General features: G+C 37.8%; 2 protein-coding genes across 2 annotated transcripts; both read right to left on the minus strand.

Annotated features, from left to right (window-relative positions):
* Positions 1–956: 956 nt before the first annotated feature.
* On the minus strand, positions 957–4,260 carry LOC113283009 (ubiquitin carboxyl-terminal hydrolase 26-like). Its single transcript, XM_026532136.1, has one exon. The coding sequence runs from the start codon at positions 4,212–4,214 to the stop codon at positions 1,083–1,085; it is 3,132 nt and encodes a 1,043-aa protein (XP_026387921.1). The 5' UTR covers positions 4,215–4,260; the 3' UTR covers positions 957–1,082.
* A 427-nt stretch (positions 4,261–4,687) lies between these two features.
* Positions 4,688–19,031, minus strand: LOC113283008. Its single transcript, XM_026532134.1, has 13 exons — positions 18,536–19,031; positions 18,116–18,453; positions 16,490–17,231; positions 16,047–16,190; positions 15,455–15,635; positions 13,176–14,842; positions 12,563–12,775; positions 9,273–11,570; positions 8,158–8,270; positions 7,618–8,020; positions 7,208–7,525; positions 6,614–6,871; positions 4,688–6,047 (listed from the first exon to the last, which is right to left on the minus strand). The coding sequence occupies exons 1-13, from the start codon at positions 19,004–19,006 to the stop codon at positions 4,935–4,937; spliced, it is 8,259 nt and encodes a 2,752-aa protein (XP_026387919.1). The 5' UTR covers positions 19,007–19,031; the 3' UTR covers positions 4,688–4,934.
* Between the last annotated feature and the right edge of the window lie 3,331 nt (positions 19,032–22,362).

A 22,362-nucleotide genomic window follows, 5' to 3' on the forward strand; every position in this document is an offset into this window, starting at 1 on the left:
GAAGATCATATACATGTGATAAACTACATGTAAAGTGCGAGACAACATGTGAAGTACTACATGTCAATAATTGTACCAAGGTTTTATCCCACTGGGTTTTTTCTTGTCAAAGTTTTAATGAGGAAATTGATTTCGGCACAAGTTATCAAGGAGAGGATGACATTTGAAGACCTACATTCGAAGCACTATATGTGAAACACTACATCTGGAGTTTCATTGTTGAACCGCACATAGGGGAGTGTTAAAGGGACCATGCCCATGAATGTGCGGTCCAAAACAGATGTCTTTTGGTTTTCCCATCTCCATGTATAATATCCATGTAACATATAGAACTCTAATCAATATAGAATCCTTCTCTTCCTTTTTTCTTATCTTTTATACTATAAAAGTCTTCCTCTTTTCTTATCTTTTATACTATAAAAGTTCCCACTTTTTTTTTTTTTTTGTTTTGTTGTTGTTGTTATTTTTGCTAGCTGATCTATATCCGTTCTTTGCATATAAAGAAAATATTGAAGAAATCGAGAGAGGTTTTTTCCCCTAGCCAAACCTCATTTTGTTCTTCCCATTTTCCCTCTAACTCCCCCCTCTAACCGTACAGATTGAGGTCAGGATAGAACCTGCTGATACCATGAAGTCCATGGGCCTTACTTACCAAAAACTCCTCCAAAACCACTCACATTGTCAAAAAGAAAAATCAAGAAAAAGAACATGTCCGAGTACACCGAGAAACAAAATCTTGGTGATCTTGAGGTTCAACATTATAATGCGGAACATTACTTAAAATTTCCGTCATGTTGGTTCCGCTGACACTGAAGAAATTGTTGAATGTTAATTAATATGACAAAAATATGGTTCAGTAGTCTATGTTGTGGTACTGTCGAACATAGTTCTCTAGTGGAGTTTGGGAGGGACTAAATTACTGGGTTTTATTTGATCTGTAAAAAAATTAAAGAGTCTTGACTGAAAGATAACATTCTATTCCGTATGACTATTTGAACCAACCAATCACTCATCTTATAATCCAAAACTTGACTGAAAGATGCAACATAAACTTACAGCCAATAGAACATCCTATTCCCATGTTAAAGTATTTGCATTGCAGTAAGAAGTGTTCCACGAAATCCTTCTTCATTTTTCCTTACCTCCGAATTCTCTAGGGAGATTTCATCTGCAATGTCACGATTCTCGTGGAGTTCCGTATCTCTGACCCAGAGGACATCTCCTGGGAATATATTCATGTCAGCCAGAGTAGCGGACTCCTCTTCCATTAGCCTGCGACCTTTATGTAGCATCTGGTTCTCCTTGACGACCCCAAATGATTCCCAAATCATCATTTTCAACCTATAGATTGACATGGAACTAGACACTTTCAAGTTTGCTGTGTTGCCATATGAATTCTTCCGGGAGCGCTTAGAAGTGCGCCTATGTGGCTCAGAAAATGCACAAGAAGCATCAAGAACAGATTTTGGAGCTTCCTCCTTTCCACGTACTAGAAGTACAGAAATTCCTTCATTGGAGTAACTTAATTTTTGCATTAGCTCTCTGCTTTCTCTTTCTCCTACGCATTCCTCGCATATCATCGGGTAAGTCTTAATAGTGGGTTGCCTTGACTCAACCTCATCATTTGAGGGATTTAGGTTTGCTTCTGAAGTTGGCATCTCTTCAGAAGATCCACCACAGACCTCAACCTCAATTTCAGCAGATACACATTTCGAGTTGGCACCTTGCCAATCTTCGCAAAAGAACTTCCAATCATTCTCTGAGATTATAGTCAATCCATCCGTGGTAGATGGCTTCTGAAATATAAGACCACGTTCGTAGATAAGATCCAGAGGCCTTTCTAACAGCCGCCCATGTTTCTCACATGTCAGAGAATCAATAACGCCCTCTAAAGGGTCAGGTCCTGCAGGTGAAGAAACAGTCTTCGCACTTGCTGTAACATAACTTCTCCACTTAGTCAACCATGAGGAAGGCAACAAGTAATACTTGCAGCCTGGATAAAGTGCACTCCTCTTGCCCAGATATAACTTCTCATGATTCTGGCGTTCTTTGAGCTTAGCTGCTCTAAGAGTATCTTCAGCACATGCTACTTCGTTAAATTTGACGCTGCATATAGCACATGTTTCAGCGTCTGAGAGAAATGTTGAACAAACCAAATCATCTTCACCTTTCACGTTGTTTGAATTTTCATAAAGAAAGAGCCAGAGATCCTCCGGAACCAATACACGCTTTGCTCCAGATGCCTGTTCTGGCATAAGCTCTCCATGGGGACACCTAATTGAAGCTGTTGGGCCGAAGTCAGCTTCACAGTGAAAATCCACATTCTTTCTCCGCGACCACTGTAGCAACCACGTCCTAGATACATAGTACATCGTCCCCTCCAGAAACCTTCCAGCAAGTGAGGCATCAGCCATTTCCTTAAAAGAGGATCTCTGATCCCTATAGTCAACTGCTCGAGCCATCGTCTTTGCCTCATCCCTTACGCACTCAATGCAGAGGTCACCATTGGATAATGTTGGACCACCACCATACTTGGAAAGCATTCTTGTCCAGGCTCCTTCTGACAAACGCTTCATAAAGCCAACTTTTGAAACTGGAACTCCACCATGTGAGCACTGAATTGATGTGTTGTCAAGGACGGGAGGGGCAATGTTGTCAGCCCATTGGCGAAGCCAGTCTGTAGCTATCCAGAAGTAAGGCTCTTCAAGTGAAGGAACAGGAGCTTCTGAGAGAATTGAATTAACTTCTTCTCTTCGTTCGGTAACCCTGGCTGTCTCTTGCTCCTTTTCTTGCTGGTAATTTTGGCAAGTAGTGGCATATGACTCATTTAATGCCTTTATCTCTTCAAAGAGATGAACTGGGAGAGACTTCTTATCATGTTGAGGCACTGGCTCAGTGCTTCTTTCTGTATCTTTGAAGGCTTCGCCTTTGCTTCTGGTGGTGCTTTGACGATGATACATTAGCATGTATGCATCAGCTGATGTAAAGGTTTTTCCATGACAATCAATATCCGTTGGCTTTTCAGTAGAGCTAGAAGAGCTTTTTCCAAAGGGATGAGAACCCAACTTTGAAACACTCTCATCATCAAATTCCCACCATTCCCCGGTGTGTTCATCTTTAATGATTGACACATAATGGCCACTGTTCACACCACTTCCTTTATGGACTAGTATTGCTGACAAAATGTATGTTAAATCTGACTGAGATGGCTCATACAATCTCTGCTTCATTTGTAGTTCTTCAGGAAAATTAAATTCGGATGTTATTCTTTTCACTGTGGTAGTCTTCGCAAGGAAATCACAGCGCTTGAGCTGGAAATTAAGCACATCTGGAAGGGTCTGCAGTTTAATCGATCGAGTAGCATCAGCTCGTACACCACATGACTCGCAGAAATACTGATTGTCACCGCATAATGTCTCCTCGCTAAGGTAGTCTTCTAAACTCTTATCCAAGCTCTTGAAACCTTTGATGTTTAACTCAATGTCATAAAAATCTTCCATCTTTGAAGAAGCTTCAGAATCTTGTCCACACTTTGAGCACCGAGTCACATTCGAAACACTTCCTCGGAAGAGATCTTGCACTATAGCCCTTGCATTAGAAACCTTAGAACGACTAAGAAATCGTTCCAGTAGCGAAAGCAGCAAAGTAAGAAACTCATGACTATCCTGCTGAACCCCATTATTCAACTCCAATGATTTAATAAACGGAGCCGGATCGATATAAGTCTTATCACTCGAATGCAATTGAGCAAACAGCTTGGCTAGTTGATCCAAGACAGGATACTGCTTCAACAGCTCTGGCTCCACTGCAAAAACACCATCCCTGAACGAACAATTCATAAACAAGCACTGAAGTATACTGTTAGCATAACATGTAGCACCCAAATTAGTTAAACCAGCAGGCCAATTACCATCACGATGATCCTGAGAAGGATCTCGATCAAGATTGAGTAAAATATCAGACATCTTCTGCCATAAACCTGCCTTTCTAGACCCATTACGATGTGGAGTAAGTGCACAAAAACAATTAGGGTTATCTCTAGAATTAACACGACAACCTTGACAAACAGGCTTAGAGATGCAAAATAATTGATCTAAATCATCTTTTGTTACCTCATCAGTAGCACATATTCTCTTACAGATTTCCGAAGTAGTTTCAGCTTGTTCCACAGATTTACTCCTCTTGTTTTTCTTGTTTCGAGTAGCTCTGCCCATATTTCGTTGAACCCTATATGCTTGAGAGATCAACTTGACAGTAGACGAACTTAAGAACTCAAATTGATAAAGAAAACTTTCCGCAAACAGTACTAGTAACAGCCTTATATAGAGATTAGTAATACCGACTGCAGATTCCTGAAAACAATTGTGACAAATTAACACACAATTCCAAAATTAAGAAAAACTTCAGTTGAGTATATAAACTGGAATAGAGAACACTAGCTTTTCTTTTGGGTATAACTAGGGCTTCACTTTTTCGGCAGGGAGCTCTAACTAAGTTGTTCTATGGAATTGATGATTTTTAGGGTTTGATTGATGAGAAAAATCTATAATGCTGAAGAATTGAAGGAATTTTGGTAGTTGTTAAGGGATCAAAGAATTGATAACTACAACTATTTCCTGCGTAAGTCCTCCGGTATGTAACTTGTACACTAATTTCTCATAACTGGCAACACAGAAACTAACCAAAGTACTGAGCAAATCATAATATACATTACTAGAAATTAATGAAAACTTTACAATATTTCTCTTCTTATTCGTTTTGATACAAAACAATGCGGAGGAATCAATATGTCACCTGTTGTTATACCAGAAGGGTATCTCATTTCTTTTTCTTTCTTTTTTTCTCTTTCACTTGCCTGACATCTCAGATCAAAATTTGTCAGAAAGCAAAAGTTTATGAATATTCAGATAATAGAACTAGAGCTAACAACGGCATCAGCTGGCAGAGGGCATGTTTTCATTTTTCTTTTTTTTCATGATCAAAAGAGCCAACTGCAAGGAGCCGTGCCGGCATTGCTTCAGCGGATTGTTGAAATGTGTTATTGTTGCCTTCGTTGAATCCAACAAAACAACATACACAACACTGAAAGAGTCCCCTTTTTCAACTGCAAATTGCCATTCATTTGGTGTAATTGAGAACCAGTCCTTTCTTGCAGATGTTGTTGCTTTAACTTCAATATACTCTTTGCTCTCATCATTTTTACAAACAACAATATCATAAGGTAATCCAGTCTCTGCTTCTTTATTTACCCAGTTAACACTTCCCGCACCAAACTTTTCGACGAGGTGATCAAAAGCTACCTCCTCTCCACGACGCCCTGTTTTTTGAGCATCAGTCGGATTTGGTGTGTGATGAGAAATCTGATCTCTCTCATGCACTGCTAAATAGGAAAAATCTGGGTATCCAGAAATATTGACAGTATATGTCTGGTTGATCACCTCTGACCTATAAGCAGACCTTCCAGAACCAGAACGTGGTTGACCTACTTTACTCGTAGACTCTTGCAAACCTACAGTCAGACTAGCTACTGACTCGATGTTCCAATCAACAGTATACCCAAGAGGAATCCCGTCGTGATCTTGTGAGACCATGCCTTCAGGTTCCTCTTCCTTTTGAGAGCTTTCAATTGGTAGGGGAACATCTCCAGGTCTTGTTCTGAGCCCATTTGTACGAGAATAGTTGAAATCGGGTGCAGTTTTCCAATCTGCAGGAGGCCAACTAGTATTATATCCTAATTTTCTTTTGGACTTCGACTGGTTTTGCTCGTTGGCGATAGCTGAGGAACAAGCCGGTTGAGAAACATCTTGCGGAGAGGATAGCAATGGAAGACACCAGATAGGTTCACTGTCAGGAAGTTTGGGGATCTTCTGGCTATTTAAAATGAAGAACTCTGTTTGCTCTTTGGTGGAACCTGATTCAGCCATGGTTGTGACCATGTGGAGGAAATTTGCAAGGTGTAGTTCAGGAATTCCATTGTAAAATAGGCGAGAGAGCTCCAGGAATATCGAGTGAGTATCTGAATCTCGACTCACATATAAGATTTCACCCTGCAAAAATAAGATGTACGCATTATATGAATACTGCAGAATTAGGAAGGAAGTGACTATTTTGAGCCTTCCATCTAACTTGAATATTTCTCAAAACTTGCAAACAATTTCCTATATCTAGCACATGACCCGATACCAGTTAAACATGTCCAGATGGAACACCCATTCAACAACTACTTACACCGTAAAAGGGTCAGCCAGCAAGATAGTTCTAAGGGTCAAAGACATGCCAACTAAACAGAATACGCGTATACCGTGAATCTTGAATATTAGTAGGGATAGTGCAATTAAGGAGAGCAATCGCCCTGGAGACTGCCAATGAACTATGCTTGTTTTTAAAAGTACCGATTGTGCTCCTACTTGTGAACAAGCATGAACAAGTAAAAGTACCGAACGTACAAGGCGAAGGAACCCACAAAACAAACAACAATAAACAGCCAACCAGCTTCCGGTATTAAAAAGGTGGGTTGCGGATAATGTACATAGCTAACTATAATAATGCATCGCAACAGGTTACATGTGGCAGCATGAACAAATACCTCAAGGGGTGTACAAAGCTGACATACCTGAATAAGACAACTGCACTCTGAACGTCTATTGGATGCACTGTTGCCACCCTTTATGGTATATTTATAAAATAGCTTATCAACCACAACAACTTGTAGGCGACTCATGTTTTCAGAACCCGCTTGCTTGAGAAGAAAGTATTTATCAGGGTGCATTTTGGAGATATAACGCTGTGCAAAAGGAAGAATCCAATCCACCAGTGAAGCCTTATCCTTATTATCTTCCACGCCATAAAATATTGCTTCCCGGGTGATGACCTAAGCAAAGGAAATGGGTTAAAATGAAACCTTAGTACCAATATAGTACTTGCAATATATGAGTAGGAAAATATTTCAGCAGGAAAAAACTAACAATGGTGATTATATAGGATATGTGCACAAACTGCAGTCAGCCAGTCACACATGCAAAGGTGGAGTAACCATCCATAAGAACGTATATGAAGAAAATTTAAAATTCATTTATTCAGCTAATTGAAACTCTGCACTTCACAAACCCATCAGCATAAGGTGTCACGACATTTCGGTTCCTGAAGAGGATGTCCTAATAGGCAAACTGTACCTTATCTTAACAAAGTTTCAGCAAAATGGTATTACCTCAGAAAGAGCGGGAACTCCAATACTTTGCATAAGCCCAGAAATTTTTTCTGAGAGCATTTTTTTCTCAGCGTTACTAAGCTCACCAAAGTACAAGAAACTGATATTGTCGGAGTGTTTAAATTGTTTTTTTAGCTCCTCGTCGTCACACCAGCAGACAACACCAAATGTTGGGTGAAGTGAAACCCATTTATCCAGTACAGTGGGAAGAACAGTACTTTCCAATTTCAGAAGAAACTCTTTCAGGTAAAGAACATCTTCTGGACTTAACAAGCCAGATTTTAGATCATCAGACCACTTCAAAATAACCTCGTAAACCTATTAATACATCACAAAACGGAACGGTCAGATTAAGCTGAAGATAAAAATTTAAAAAAAAAAAGTAAATTGTTTTTAAAAAGAATACTTGCCACTTTAGCAGCTTGTGAAGGCAAAGCGACGTCTGATAACTGCATTAAAATCAGAATGTAACTTCTAAAAGGAGGGGTCTGAGAAACCCTACATCCATGCACAAAAAAGTCGTGAAGGCCTTGATACACCTGGGCCAATGTGTTGCTTAAGTGACAATTAATCTTGTTTATTGAGCCAGACTGGAGAAGCAATTTTCTTGCCAGGTCCACAGAACCAGTTGGATCATGCCAATACACGTCATCTTGAGACAAAAGCATGCCATGCACCACATCGTCATGCCTAGATATATTTTCAAGTGGAACAAATATAGAAGGTCCCATGCTGAATGCTGCTGCAATTTTTGATTTTGAGCTATCCATCTCATTCCAAATGACTGAATAATATTTGGACATTTGTGCAATGCTGTCAAAAAGAGAACCAGTCTAGTGCGTCAGTACAGCTGTGACAAATTCAAGATGAAAAAGAATCGAGGTGTATTCTGACTGAAAACCAGAGATATCTATCCGGTCATGTCCGTATATTACAAGTTGTGTTAGTACCTGGTTTTGAATGGAGAGGCACATCTCCTCCAGACTTGAAGAACTTGCAGGGCATCATCAAGGGTAACTTGAGTCTTAAAACCCATGTCGCTCACGAACTTTCTGCTCTTTACCTGTTCAAGGAGAATATTTAGACCACTTAGTACTGAATCCAAACCAACACAATTGCTCGAATCCATTTCAATACTAATGGTAACACAATATAATAGCATATATACTAAAAAGCAGACCGATGTCAGCTAAGATTCAGCTGTATTTGATGTTTATGTATCGCATTACCACTGTTTACTCTTTAGCTTGAACGTTTGACAACTTCAACAGTTCAACCCAGTTTATCATAATTTTGTTTTCACCAATAAAAGAAGCATTTACTGAAACATTTCAAGGGTAAAAACTGTGGAGCAATCTCATCCCCATGTATACCAAACCATCCCTGGGATCATATTAATGTCAGTGACACAGAACAATGCAACGGAGCTTAGTACACCTTTCTGAAGGGCTTATTACATAGAGACGCTAAAGGCTGATTCATAATTTTAAGGATGAAATCCTCATCATGTAAATCAAGACAAGGCCTAGAACTGTTGGTGAATGTGCATCTCTTTGGTATAAACTCAATGGAAGGAACAATGCAACATGAGACACATGCATGCAGGGCTAGCATATGTTGCTTAGCCGCAGCTCCAATACCTTATACCTTAAATGAAACAAAAGCATAGAATCTGAAACTGTTCTCCGAAGTAAGCATCAGAAGATCAGGAAAACAGGCTAAATGCATCAATGATATATGTGAAAGTGACATGGTAATATGGTATCAGCCTCACACCGACTCAAGAGGTTCCCCATAAAACACGTTACTTATCCCTTATTCCCCGAGTTCAAAGAAATCTGTACACTATTAATAGAAGCTAATTAAGATCAGATGCTAAAATATGTAGGGGGGGGGGGGAGTCGTGCACATCAAAAGAGAAAACATGCTGAGCAATGAACCGGAGGAATGACGAAAAAAACCAGAGTGTCAGGCAATTATGAACACTAACCAAGTTTTAACAAGGATAATCCAAACAGAGACCAACGCAGTTTCATCAGAAATAATTTAACAGGAACAAACTAACCTGCGGTAGAACATACGGCACAGAAGCTCCCAGTAGGGACCGGATTGTGTCACAATCATGGAATAGATCTTTGGGATAGTGAAGCTCTTGGTCCATACTAGATACTACCCAGGGAATATCCGTGATGCTTTTTATGAATGAGGACTTGAATAGTTTATCACTCTCGTTCTGTTTTGAAGTGCAGCAACCGCTTGCTTTCAATCCAAAATAATTATCCCACTTTTCATCAAGAACTTCCAGAAGATACTTACATTTTACATTGTTGTTCTGTGAGGATAAAGCAGATACAAGCTGGACCAGCTCAGGGGACTCCCAGTCTTTAAGTACTGAATCAAAGGGGATAAGGTCAGTTGCATGCATCAAACTCTTCAAATCAGTAAGAGGTACATCAGCTACCTTCCTCTCGACTTGAGTTATTTGCACAAAATCACTAACACCTAATTCCTGGAGAAATTCTCTCCACTTCGCTAAATCAAACATTGAAGCTTTATTGGTACTTCCACATTTCAAGTAAATGATGTCTATTTCATGCCATTTGAAGCTTGTTGCATCAATTAAATTATTCACATCAATTGGATTCCCAAACTCTTGGCTGAAATGTATCGGTACGTCGACAAGTCTTTTATAACCATAACTTGTTGAAATAAATGTTTTGTTTCTTAACTCGGATATTATGTGTCCCCTTTCATTACAGCACCTTGGGCAATTAGACTGAAGGTGGAGCATCACAAAGGATAGGTACTCTGCCATCAAATTATTGTCCCTGTTCGTCACTCTAACGTCAGAAATTCCTGGTAATATGTGCACCATAATAACATCATGTGCAGATAATCGTTGGACACCAATTTTATTAAGCATCCTTATGCGGTTCTCAACCAGTGTCGGGTCTTCACCATTGTTGTTTGCAGTTGCCAATGAAATTAGGGCAGAACTTACCATCCGAAGATTGGCATATATACTTGGGAAAACATCTGGACCATCCGACCCACCAAGGCCGCTGTTAAAGGACTCGGATGGTAACCAAATAGTATCTTCAGCAACTGAACTATATGTACCATCTGAAAGTGGAATGAATCGTATTTGTCTAAGTCTCTTAATATGATCTGATGATTCTACTACAGCATTTGAGGAAATAGATGAGCCAAAAGAATTATCCACCAACAATGAATAGAGAGTGTTAAGAAAGGAAGATAACCAATCCAATCCCAATGATTTAATCCCAGTGTTATCTTGTGCTAGGCATATGGATGAGATAATGTCAATTAGGATATTTGGTCCATAGCCTTGGACACCCAAAGCCTTCGCTAGAGTATCAGACAAAACTATGTCCTTATCCAAGTAACCGAGTCCAAGATGCTGATTCAGTAAACTCTCAGGCAGAAGTATACGAGCCTGTTCATCCCAACCTCTAAGGGCTCTGCATGGAGGAACCCAATCGTTCTTATCATGTCCTTCAAGTAGCATACAATTTGAAATACGCAATTTAGATATAATCATGCGCGGCAGATGTGCAAAGAATCCATGAACTTCCCCAACAAGAGGAACAAAACTCATGTAAGCCACCACAGCTTTTCCAGGACTCCCCTGAAAGCAGGGAAGGGCACAAAACGATCTCTGTGCACCAACAAACAGGCTTGGAAACTCTGACAACAGCCATTGATTCCAAGCGCTGTTTCCGTCCACCTCTTCTCTGGATGAAGGAAGAACAAAGTCACCTTGAAGAATGAACTTCAAACCGTAAGTTCTTAGAGGAAGAAAAGCAAATACAGGTTGTTGCTCTAGATGTGGTTTATACTGTCCATCAGCTGACTCGTCTAGTGTGAAGGCTATTGAGATCTCTGTAGTTTGCACATCAGGTCGTAAGACACTACCATGCAACTTCTGAGATGCTACAAACCAACTTAACTTTTCTTTTCCATGAGAAATTTTTACTATTCCATCTTCTAATGTTTCTCGTCTCAAGACAACGCATTCTTTAGTGAGCATGTTCTTAAATTTGATGCACCGAAGGCGATGAAGAAATAATAATAAGGATGGATGAAGATCTGAAAACATAGACACGATAGAGCTGATGCTTGTTCCTTCTTTTAGCTTTGGTTTAAAGGGAAGTATAATGCAGGTCTTCCACGAGCTGCTGCTAACATTGTTTTGATCAACAACATCACCAGGTACAAGTCTCCCGTATAAGTCAATGTCACAAGGGGAGACAACTTCTGGTAAAACAAAACCAATCTGACCCTCACTTATATCAAATTTGACATGAAACCCTTTGGAATGTATCTCTGGAGCATCTGTAACCTGGAAAATGAAAAATAGAACTAATTCAAAACAATTCCGAACAAAAGAAAATGACCAATAGAGCAAGTACAACACAAGCTTGAAATACCTATACTCTCAACTGTTTACACTTTTATGGGAAGTCGTTATTCACTTTTGCAGTGGTTCACTTAAAACTGTCTGTGATACACATGAATTCAATAAAGTGGAAAAACAATTGGGCTATTCAAATGTAATATTATTCACAGGCATGTGCAGATGCATGAAATATAGTTAACATGGCTGAGATAAACTCCCATGAGCACAGAAATTGTAAGTTTTGAAACTATTAATCATAAAAGTAGGGATAATTATGTTTAACTTCCCCTTATATTCAAACCAATAAACAAGACAATACTTATACACCAGTGAGAACTTCCTATCCTCATTTCTTCGGTATGCAGGGAAGAGATACAAAAGCTCCTTCCATCAGAACTTTGTGGCAGCATTCACCTATTGTAGGTTAAATTAAAGGCAACTCTTATGATTGTGTGTATGGAAATCCTGGCAATGCAAGCTGCAGGTGGTGTAAAAGGTTGCCATCGGTATAAACTAGGTCTCTACGTGAATTATATTGATAGGTGAAGGAAAAAAAGACTACCGAAGGCTGTGGTTGGAGTAAGATTCGGAATCTATAGTCAAAAAATTCAAAGGCTTGATTGCTACAACGAGCTAAGAAACCACTTCGCCTCTTAGAACGCATTTTACAACCTTGTATTGGCCTGCCCTAACCAATGATAAGCAAAAGCTGCCTTGACATATTACACCCATTGGATTGGCAGTCATGCCGAAGAGGTTGGCAAGAAAGCACATAAAAAGTTTGGTCCAAAATGAGTCAATGCATGACAAAAGGCAAAGAACAAAAACACATGACACAAGTGGGAATGAACAGAGAACAAAAGATTCACAGAGGCTATCCTCGATAATGTAGAAGAAACCAGAAAGAGGGGGAAAAAATGGTCAAGCTACCATACCCGAAAAACGGATTTGAAGCCTATTCCTTTCTGTCCTATGTATCCAGCACTTGCTCCTCTTTTTGTTGAATTCCCGACATCGCAAAGTGCTCTAATGTTTTGAGCAGAAAACCCCCGCTCATTGTTCAGAACAACAATGCCAGTTTCCTGAAGAATGAAAACCAGTGTTGGTTCCACACTTTCAGAGTACACATTATCGTCTGCATTTTGAACCTGGAGACAAATTACAGAAAGAAAACTTAAAGTAGTTGATGCGAAAAAAAGCTACTAAAAGATATAGTCTAGAGGTGTAGGGATAGTCGGTCAAATGAGCAGGAGGAAAAAGAGAGACTATGAAATTGGAAGAAAGGTCAAATAAGTTTTTAATCACTAGTACCAAGTACCATGCTGTTTAAGAAGTTGGTATATGACAATCACTACAAGATGACGAAGAATGAATATCTACTTGATTCAGGTTTTGTTCGACGCATAACCAGACATGTGAACTACTAGTCCCACACTTGCACAGCGCTAGTACATAATTATATTGATAGCTGAAACTCTTTGTGGGGTTGTTATGAACAATATTATCTTCCTTTGAATATATTAAATAAAAATAAAAGAATGAACTCACCAGCTCCAGAAGAAAATGTGAATCCTGTGAATATAACTCTTGCGAAAGACAATGGAGAGCTCTCCCTAAGCGGGCATGATGCTTCTTTAACATGCTGGTCTCCGCATGAGTGAGGTCTGGAACTAGACCAAATTCCTCACGCCTAATAGATTCAATAACAAGTGTGGCCTCTTTGTCTTCATCGTGTTCATTGATATTTTTGTTCGACACTTCTTTTGTTTTCTTTTTCTTCTTTTTTTTGTTGGACACTTCTTTGAGATCCGTCGTAGTGCCGAATTCACTACATATTTTAGTGGGTACATCTGTCTCAACAATTACTGCTACTTCTCCATCATATTTAGGTTGATATGCTGATCCTTTCGCTACATCAGCAGCAGCGCTAGATCCAAGATTAGAGAATTCTATGGGCAAACCATCAGCAGCACTAGATTTGAGCGCATGATAATCTGCAATCCATTCCATAATCCCTAGAGAAAACCCAATTTCATGAAGCATCATTCGTTGATCAAGTTGGTTGCACTCGAGTAATATCGCTGCATGGGCATGGGCTTCTTTTGTGAAAGATCTCAACCCTGAAAGAAATAAGTTGGCAGCAAAACTCCAAAATTCTGATGGAAGGTAACCAAGACACTCCAAAATGAACCTTGACGCCGCAGGAATCCCTTTATCTTGACCATGTGGTTCAACATCCCGATCGTTTCCTGTTTCTAGAGAGTCCACAGAATTTTTTAGGATGACTTGAATTGCTTGGTGTGCATGGCACTTAAGAAGGGACAAGGGAACTTGCTTCTCCCCTCCAGACAAAGAAAGCAAAGACAGCAATTTGACAGCTGTTTGAAAGGAAGATCCTTGGAGTGCAGCTACCAAGAAATCATTTACAGTCACCGTGCGATCTATTCGGATAATCTTCCCGTCTGTTGTTACTACACACAGCAACTCTTTGGTGTTGGCTTCACTTAACAACCAATCCACAAGCGGACCAAGCGAAGGAGCAAATAAGAGGTCCCAATGAGACCACAGCAGTAGATCGGATAACATTGGTGCGCTGAGCAAACAATCAACTGCATCCTTGGATGAAACAGATCCACGTGCCCCAGATATGTGCCCCAAGTCAGTATTCAACTCAGTGTTTCCTTGATTTCCTTGAGTTTGTAAAGATCTTGTCTCCAGTTCATACCAAGATTGCGACAATGCTACAGAAAATAAAACACAGCTGGAGAATTGGCTCTTTTCCTGTTCCTTTAAGTATTTTGAGGGATCGTCGCCACCAACTTGAAAACTAATTGTAGGAAATTGCTTCTTCAGTAACAAAGAGATGTCATGTGAGGTTACCGCATCGTTCCCCCACAAGCTAGTCTTTGATTGAGATAGCAACATTATCAATTGCTGCCCGAGCATGGATACCTCTAAAAGGGAATTCCCACTCATATTTCCATATAATTCATTAGGTAGACTGGAGAAATTATCTTCCAAGAATTTGATGAAGTTACCATAACCCAAAGAATCAAATTCCTTGACAGAAAATTGTTGTGTTAACCACAACTCACAATCACATAGAGATCTCAACAAATTAAGTTGCTTCTGCGGTTCGGAGCGGCCTTCTCTAGTACAGGAGTCATATTCAAAATATGACACAATTTTCTTTGAAATATCACCAATAGAGACACCTGGAGATTTAATGCAGGAAAATAAGAAAAAAATGGAGTAAGAGAAACACCAAAAAGCAAAACATCTGAATACATTTAAGAAAGCAAGCTCTTAGTAGCAAAACAAAATAAAGACATGTAAACAATGCAGAGTACAGATAGACTCCTTCCTTCCCTCAATGAAAAGTCATATAGGACGTTTATAACTAATCTGCACAAGACAAACCGCAATTGGTTAAACCAGACAGGTTCTGATGGTCCTTGAAAATGAAATTGAAAGTTCAACCTTATTTTACAGGTTCAACGGGTAAAATGGTATTATATCTTAAGGAAATTTCTGCCAAGATCAGAATTCAGATAATATGTTCGATAACGAAACGAGCATCTCTTTGGTATCACAGTCTTCAGTAGTATTTGAGTTTATATATTTGATTAAAATAATTAATTAAGAATAACCTGGTCTAGCCAGAAGATCCATTTCATACTTCAGTAGCCTAGTGCACATCCAGCAATTATCCTCGTGCAGCTAAACATGATTCACTATTTTGCTAGAAAATTGTAATTAGAAAGAACTAAAAAACTCTCAAGAAGAAGTTTAAAAGAATGCCCAGATATCATGCAATCAGCACTCACTATGTTTTAGTTGAGAGGCATGCTCATTGAGTGACGATGCATCTTTTTTGGTTGGAACTTCAACATCTATCCTTTCCATATCAGTAAAAGAAGCAGAATTAGGACTACTACATCCATGTTGGCCAATGGATTGAATAGCATCATAAAGATTGTCCCACATCCCGCACTTAATAGATTTAATCTGCAATAACAAAAGACCAACTTAACTATCAGTCTATCACCCCTGAGGCCATGATAATCCTTTTAAAGCTCTATATATTAGAGTTTACAGGAATTAGGAATGGGTTAGTCGGTAACAATCATAGAAAAAATAAATCATATATGAACTGAATAGCATCATTCAGTTTAAAAGAAATATTCATGACCATTTTCTAGTGTCTCCATAACTTATCAGCTCCTGATGCATCACCGATTTTTCTGAGACTAACACATCTAACTACATCCCTAAGGCTATCACAACTCACAAGGTGCTCTTAATTTGATTCCTTGCAGTTACCAATGCGTATGAATGGCATTGTGCAGCCCAGGTTGCATTTACCACGCTGTAACAAAGCGCGGCATGATCGTTACGGAAGGAGGAAAAAGAACTTACAGCAATATTCAGTAATCCGATGCACGGGTATGATGAGAACGTGGATTTCATTTTCTTCTTTTGCCTCTCTAATGAACACTTCATTTTTGATTTTTTTCCTACTCGACCTGGTTCATTGTAGAAATCTATCATCCTCTCAAATACCTATACAACAAGCAAATTATGTCAGTAAGAAGCTTCAAATATTTGAGAGAATTAACAACACTAATCATATGGAAGAAAAGCACAATCTAACAGATAAAAATAGAACTATACAATATAGATTTACATCACAAAAATACCAAGTGGAAGTTTAAATTACTACTATACTAGATAACACAAGATCCAATACATTAATTAAAAGTAACAACCAATACAGATCAATAAAAGTATCCATATTTCATAGGACTGTGTAGCATGTAGAATTGACCAAGATAAACACACCCAGAAGAATATAGACATACCTCAGCAACGGAATGCATCTGACATGCATCCTTCCAGGTGGTTATGAACGTATCCATCATTTTCTCATTAAGCATAAGGTCAGAATTCACATCCTCGGAACCACTATTATTTATCAGTTCAGTTTTGGCATCATTCTGTAGAAACATGTTGCCATCAACCCCCTCCAAATTCAGCTTGGACCTTTTGGAAAAATTGGAAGATGGAGGGGTGGAACCACTATTGAAGTATCTACCTTTCCTTTTCTTACCCATTGATTTCTTATTTGTGTTGCACTTTGATGTGCCACTAGCAGGTGAAGGCTCGTCTAGTTCGATTTTCAATCCAAGTCGTGTCATTTCTTCAGATGCAGATGGATACGGGCAAGTGGTGGCACGTTTTCCAGAACTTTGTCTATCTTGAGATGAAACTCCATGATTACCAGTTAGGGACTTCTCATCCTTGTTACCAACCTCATCATCAGCATCATTTTCATCACTTTCAGCTTCTGAGTCTGATGAAAGAAACCTAATATGCTTTCCATCTAAATCTGCTTGAATTGGAGAAAACGACTTGATACGCTGTGCAATAGTGCTGAACCTTTTGTCCAGCTCTTTTTTCTGTGAATGTATACATGGAGCTTTTGCGATTACAGCTTCTGCTTTACTGTTTTGCAGATTGGACTTCTGCTCCAGTATCTGAACATAATCCATCAATGTCGACTCTTCTGCTCTCTTGGAACCTTGAATCGAAGTTATGTGCAGCCTAAAAATTGGATAGATCCCCCACATCTTAGAAATTTTGGAACAGGCACACAAAAGAAGGGAAGAGAAAACATTTCAATATACCTCTTTGAAATATTTTGCAACGAGCTGTATTATCTGGCATCTAACACTATAATTAAAATACATTTTTCTTCAGCATACACATAAGATGCAAGTCATGGAGACCTATAGAGACAGCTTTTATCATGCATATTCATTATAATAGACATCGGTTCAACTAAGTTATGTGAGACAATGACATGGACAAATCTTGAAACTCAATCCACCATCATATATGTTCCAAGCAATTACAACAGTTTCATTATGTTCATACTAAAAACCAAAGAACAATTAAAAATTAAAAAATAAATAAAAGAAGAGTTTCTTACAGTTAGCAAGACTCAACTTAGTTTAGTGCTGTTTTATGTCGGAATCCAGAAACATATTCAATGAAGAACACAAAAGCACCATATCCAATTTAAATAAAAAAATTAGGCAAAGAGCCTAGCATTTTGTCATAATTTGATGCAATTAACACCGCCACCACACAAAATCCGTAACAGCTAAGGTCCCAGGCCCAGCTGCTGACAGATATTAATTTATGGGATTGTCTACTTATCCTTTCATGCATAACATATATATTGGGTTTCCTTATGCACGAGTTTTCTCGTCTCTAAGAATCTAGTCAAGTCATCCTGAATATTTGGGAGACCTTTGCACTATAGAGCTTCAGAAGAAGTGTTTATTGAAGCTTTCTAGTGTTCAATACTTTTACTAATCTAAGATTTGAATTAAGCAGTTGTTGCAACTAAATATGTCAATTCTAACTCCCCTAGTCAAAAAAAACTCAGTAACAACAAAAATTGGAAAAAACAATTTACATACTTCAAGCTTTGAATCCGGACGCCAAGCTTTTCTTTAATATCTACTGATTCTTTAATTGCTAAAAACTCCAAAAACCCTTCAGCTTGTACAAATCTCCCATTCTTTGAATATAAGTAGTCAGCAAGGTAAGAGATAACTTCCTGGCTTGTTATCTTGTGAACTTCTTTTGTATCTACAGGAACAGAAAAATAATGTACAACAAGTGGATGCCGCAATAAAGATCCCAACCTTAGATCTTCAAACCTTTCAATCCCCTCATTCTTACATATTGCAAGACTTAAATCATACAACGATATAATTCTCCGCGACCCGACGAAACAATGGATGAATGCATTAATCTAGACAATCAAAAATACATAAATCAGCATACGAATAAACAAATTTCTGAGGATGAGTATGTAAAAAACAAATACGTGTTACCTTTCCTTCGATGACCATGAGGCGATGTAAAGAAGGTACTTGCTGCATTTGAAACCCTAATGAACCCCAATAATCTACTTTTAAAATTAAAAGTGCAGATTGAGCAACAAGCCATGCCGAGACGGTTTCTCCAGTTGTGAGGAGATTATTATGAGCCTTGACTACCGCACTCTCAATTCTTTCTAGAGATTCTTTGGGTTTTGCAGAGGTGTTGGGATGTTGTTGTTGAAGTGGGAATGGTGGTGGGTTTGGGCGGATTGGGAAAGAAGGGTTTTGGATATAAGGGTTTTGAGGAGGTACTGAGAAAGAGGGGTTTTGGGGATAGAAATTAGGGTTTTGGAAATAAAAGTTGGGATTCTGTGAAAACTGTTGAGGATACTGTGGTTGTTGTTGTTGTGATGGTGGTAGAGATGGAGGCGGCACACCAGGAGGACCGCCGCCAGGGGAGAGGTGGTGGTGATGCCCGTACATTGAAACTCACAGAGGCGGGAAACAGCGGGAAGTGAAATGTTGTTAAATGCGCAGAAACTGTTTAGGTTTATATAGGTAAGCAAATTCACTGGGGCACCAGGTCCAGAACACACTTGGGGCCGTCGGTTTTAGTCCTAACCGACAGCAGACCTAGAGGATACATTGGGCTCTCGCTGCAGTACAAATTGGTGTTGGGCCTGAGAGCAAGGGTCATTCGATACCAAACCGAGTTTCAGACCGTGGGAGAGTAAAATCGAGTGGGCTAATGTTCTTCCGCTTACCCAACAATTTTAAATGAATAAAAACTCTAAAAATATCCTCGCATTTTTAGGGCGACCCCAAAAGAATTAGGGGCGACTTTTTTATTCCCAATCCATAGATAAGGTTAAGGGATGTCCAAAAGATAGTAGAATACGTTGATGCCTTTCAATAATCGGAAGTTATTTTGTCCCCGATTATTCTTTATATAATAACAGAGTTTTTTAAAGCGTTCTCATTCACCGGAGCTCCACGTTAATTCTCGCTTCTGGTTGATTATGTCCTCACTTATATTTACTTTTTTTGGTAATGTTTTAATATTTTCGTTAATAATATTTCAGGAAAATATGTTTTTACCCCATGATAGATTTTTCATCCTAAAATATTTACCAAAATAATTAAACTTAATAAAACTATCAAAAATATAAAAAATAAAAGTCTATAATATATCTTATTTTAAAGCAATTATCTCGAAGAATATATATTGTTGCTAAAAATACATTAAATCAAAAATCAATCACGCATTCACGATTTCATCATAAAAATCAAACAATTAAATCGATCATGCATCAGAAATCAATCACACATTAATGAATTAAAACAATGTAAAAAAAATGTTCAATATGCAATGTTTAGTTACATTTTTCGGAATCATTCTTTTCCTAATTACAACTCTATTCTATCAAATAAAATTAAAGAACAAGATTACACTTCCAGTAAGAATTATTAAAAAAATAAAATTGATCGCGGGTACTAACCTCTTAAACAGACGTTGTGTCTTTCTTGCAAATATATTTTTTGGTGATGTTGTCCAAAAGTTAAAAAAAAAACAGAATCGTTAGAATCTGAAACAAAAGACCAAATCAAGATTAAAATCTAAAGCGAGCCAATACAAAAACGATCATACAAAAATTCAAGCAAACCTCAATTTCATATTATTATTCTTAATTTTGTTCATGCCATAATTAAAAATAAAATAAATCTAAAATGAAAAAAAATATAGACTAAATAAAGTAAATTTTCTAATTTTGTTATATTCTAATATGTAATATATTTTTCATACAAAAATATTTGCAACGGCTAATTATGGTGATATGAGAATAATTTAGTTATTTAAAATATCCGATAATAAAATATTAAAGATATTTTTATTTTATTCCATTTGAAAGAAAAAATTCTGAATTAATTAAGTTCCTAAACATAATTAACTTTCTAAACATTGTGTAAAGATACTCAATATTTGTTTGGTGAAAAATTCCGCAACATGGTGATTGTATCTATCCAAAAATATAGATTTTTTTAGATATCATATCAATATCAATTCCAAGGTAAAGTTGGTTTTGTTTTATGGAATTTTTGGATTTGGTGTATGTATATAAAGGATTTGAGCAAATGCCAAATCCGAGTATTCCCCACGTCCCTTCTAGGTTTTTTCTTTTCTTTTTTCTTGCGAATAAGGGTTCTTCGTCTGATGTATTTTAATTGTTTATTGGTCAGGTACCTCAATCTTGCATCGCTGTAGCTATTGTTGCGAGTATAGTCAAACAATATCAAGGTATAAAGTGATCAACGTCATATCGACACCATAATTTGATTTTCAAAGTTTTCTTAATTGCTTTTGATTTTCTTAATAGCCGGTGCGTACTTTATTTTTTTGTTTTTACAGATTTGGTAGAAGAAGGTAACTAATATCAAAACTGATTTCTTTGTTTCTTCTTTGTTTAGTTTTATTTATGTTATACACGGATTTAATATCAAAAATTATTTATTTTTGTTTTTTTAAAAAAAAAAATTATAAGAAGGAGGATTCCAAGCGTATAAATATTTAAGACAAGGAATTCATTTTCCTTGGGCAGCTGTAGATATATATATATAGTTAGTTAGTTAGTTAGTTAGTTAGCTAGTTAGCAAGGTCATGTAGTCTGTTTTTGATAAAGTAAGTAGTCCCTTTATTCCAAAGACTCATCATGCATTTTTTACTGGGGACTTCTCTAAAACATAATTTTTATTCCAAATTATAAGAATTACTTTAAGTACCTGGTAAAAAGAATATTCTTTACGGAATTTTTGGGCTCGGTAGCTCTCTACTCGAAGCATCGAGTAAAAGTCAGGTTTCATTGTTCTCGTGTTAAGGTTTTGCTTTTTTTCTCTCTGGTATTTTGTTGTTGATGTTGTTTGTTTGGCATTTACCCTTGAATAGGTGTGATAAGTTTGTGCTTGTTGTTGACAGACGTTCTCTTCTGTTGGAGCTTTGCAATGGTGATAACAAAACTCATCTTAGGTACGTAAACAATTTGTTTTGAAGTTGTTGATGATTTGCTCAACAAATGGATGTTTTGCGGTTGTTGACATCCCCTCAACTGATTGGTGAATTTAGCCTTTGTTTTATACTTTTATTGTTCGTGTAGGAATAGTTGGATCAAAATACGGATAGCTACTCAGAAAATGGAAGTCCTTGTACATGGATGAGGTGATTAATATTATCTTTATTTCTTCTATATTTTTTGTTTGTTCTATGGATTTCTTAGTTTTAACCTTTTTTTTCAATTTTATTTTTGGTGTGCGATCTACGCAGTGGTGCTAATGCCGTAGCATTCGGAGGCCGTAAATGTTGATTTGAGGTGAAATAAGTAGGAGAACGTTAATTCCATTCAAACTTTATAGAAACAATAACTTTTCGCATGTGTGTTATAATTGTGTGGCAGTTAAGTCTTCTATTTTGGCATTTACTTAGGTAACAGTGGTAAAAATGATTCCGGACTTCATTTTTTATCCGTTTCGGAGATTTTGAAGGTATCAGGTATGTCATATATATTTGAGGAATTATTCCAGAGTTTTTGGATTTTGCTTTTTCTTTTCGCCTGTCAACATATTATTGATGTTTATTTGTCTTTTGTTGGTTATTGAGGTTTGGCGGCGGTGTTTTGGGTGTTTTATTTTGCAGTGATTTGCGTTTTGAAATGTAATTATAACCATCCCAGACCCAGCGAAAGTCCAGTAATCTAACCTATGTAGTGTTGGATCTTGCAAAACAAGTCCCATATTCTGTCACGAAGTAAAAACCTGTTTTAATGATGGTTCCTCTTCATAAAGTTCCT

Source organism: Papaver somniferum, chromosome 5 (assembly GCF_003573695.1).
Source record: "Papaver somniferum cultivar HN1 chromosome 5, ASM357369v1, whole genome shotgun sequence".
Classification (NCBI taxonomy): Eukaryota; Viridiplantae; Streptophyta; class Magnoliopsida; order Ranunculales; family Papaveraceae; genus Papaver; species Papaver somniferum.

Bases quoted from the DNA above. Each gene is read 5' to 3' on its own strand.
- LOC113283008 (XM_026532134.1), bottom strand. From the start codon at position 19,006: ATGTACGGGCATCACCACCACCTCTCCCCTGGCGGCGGTCCTCCTGGT. The intron at 14,843-15,454 runs GTGAGTGCTGAT...TTAAATCTCCAG, and splicing joins TGCCTCTCAACTAAAACATA to GTGTCTCTATTGGTGATATT. The intron at 8,021-8,157 runs GTACTAACACAA...TCTTTTTGACAG, and splicing joins GCCTCTCCATTCAAAACCAG to CATTGCACAAATGTCCAAAT.
- LOC113283009 (XM_026532136.1), bottom strand. From the start codon at position 4,214: ATGGGCAGAGCTACTCGAAACAAGAAAAACAAGAGGAGTAAATCTGTG.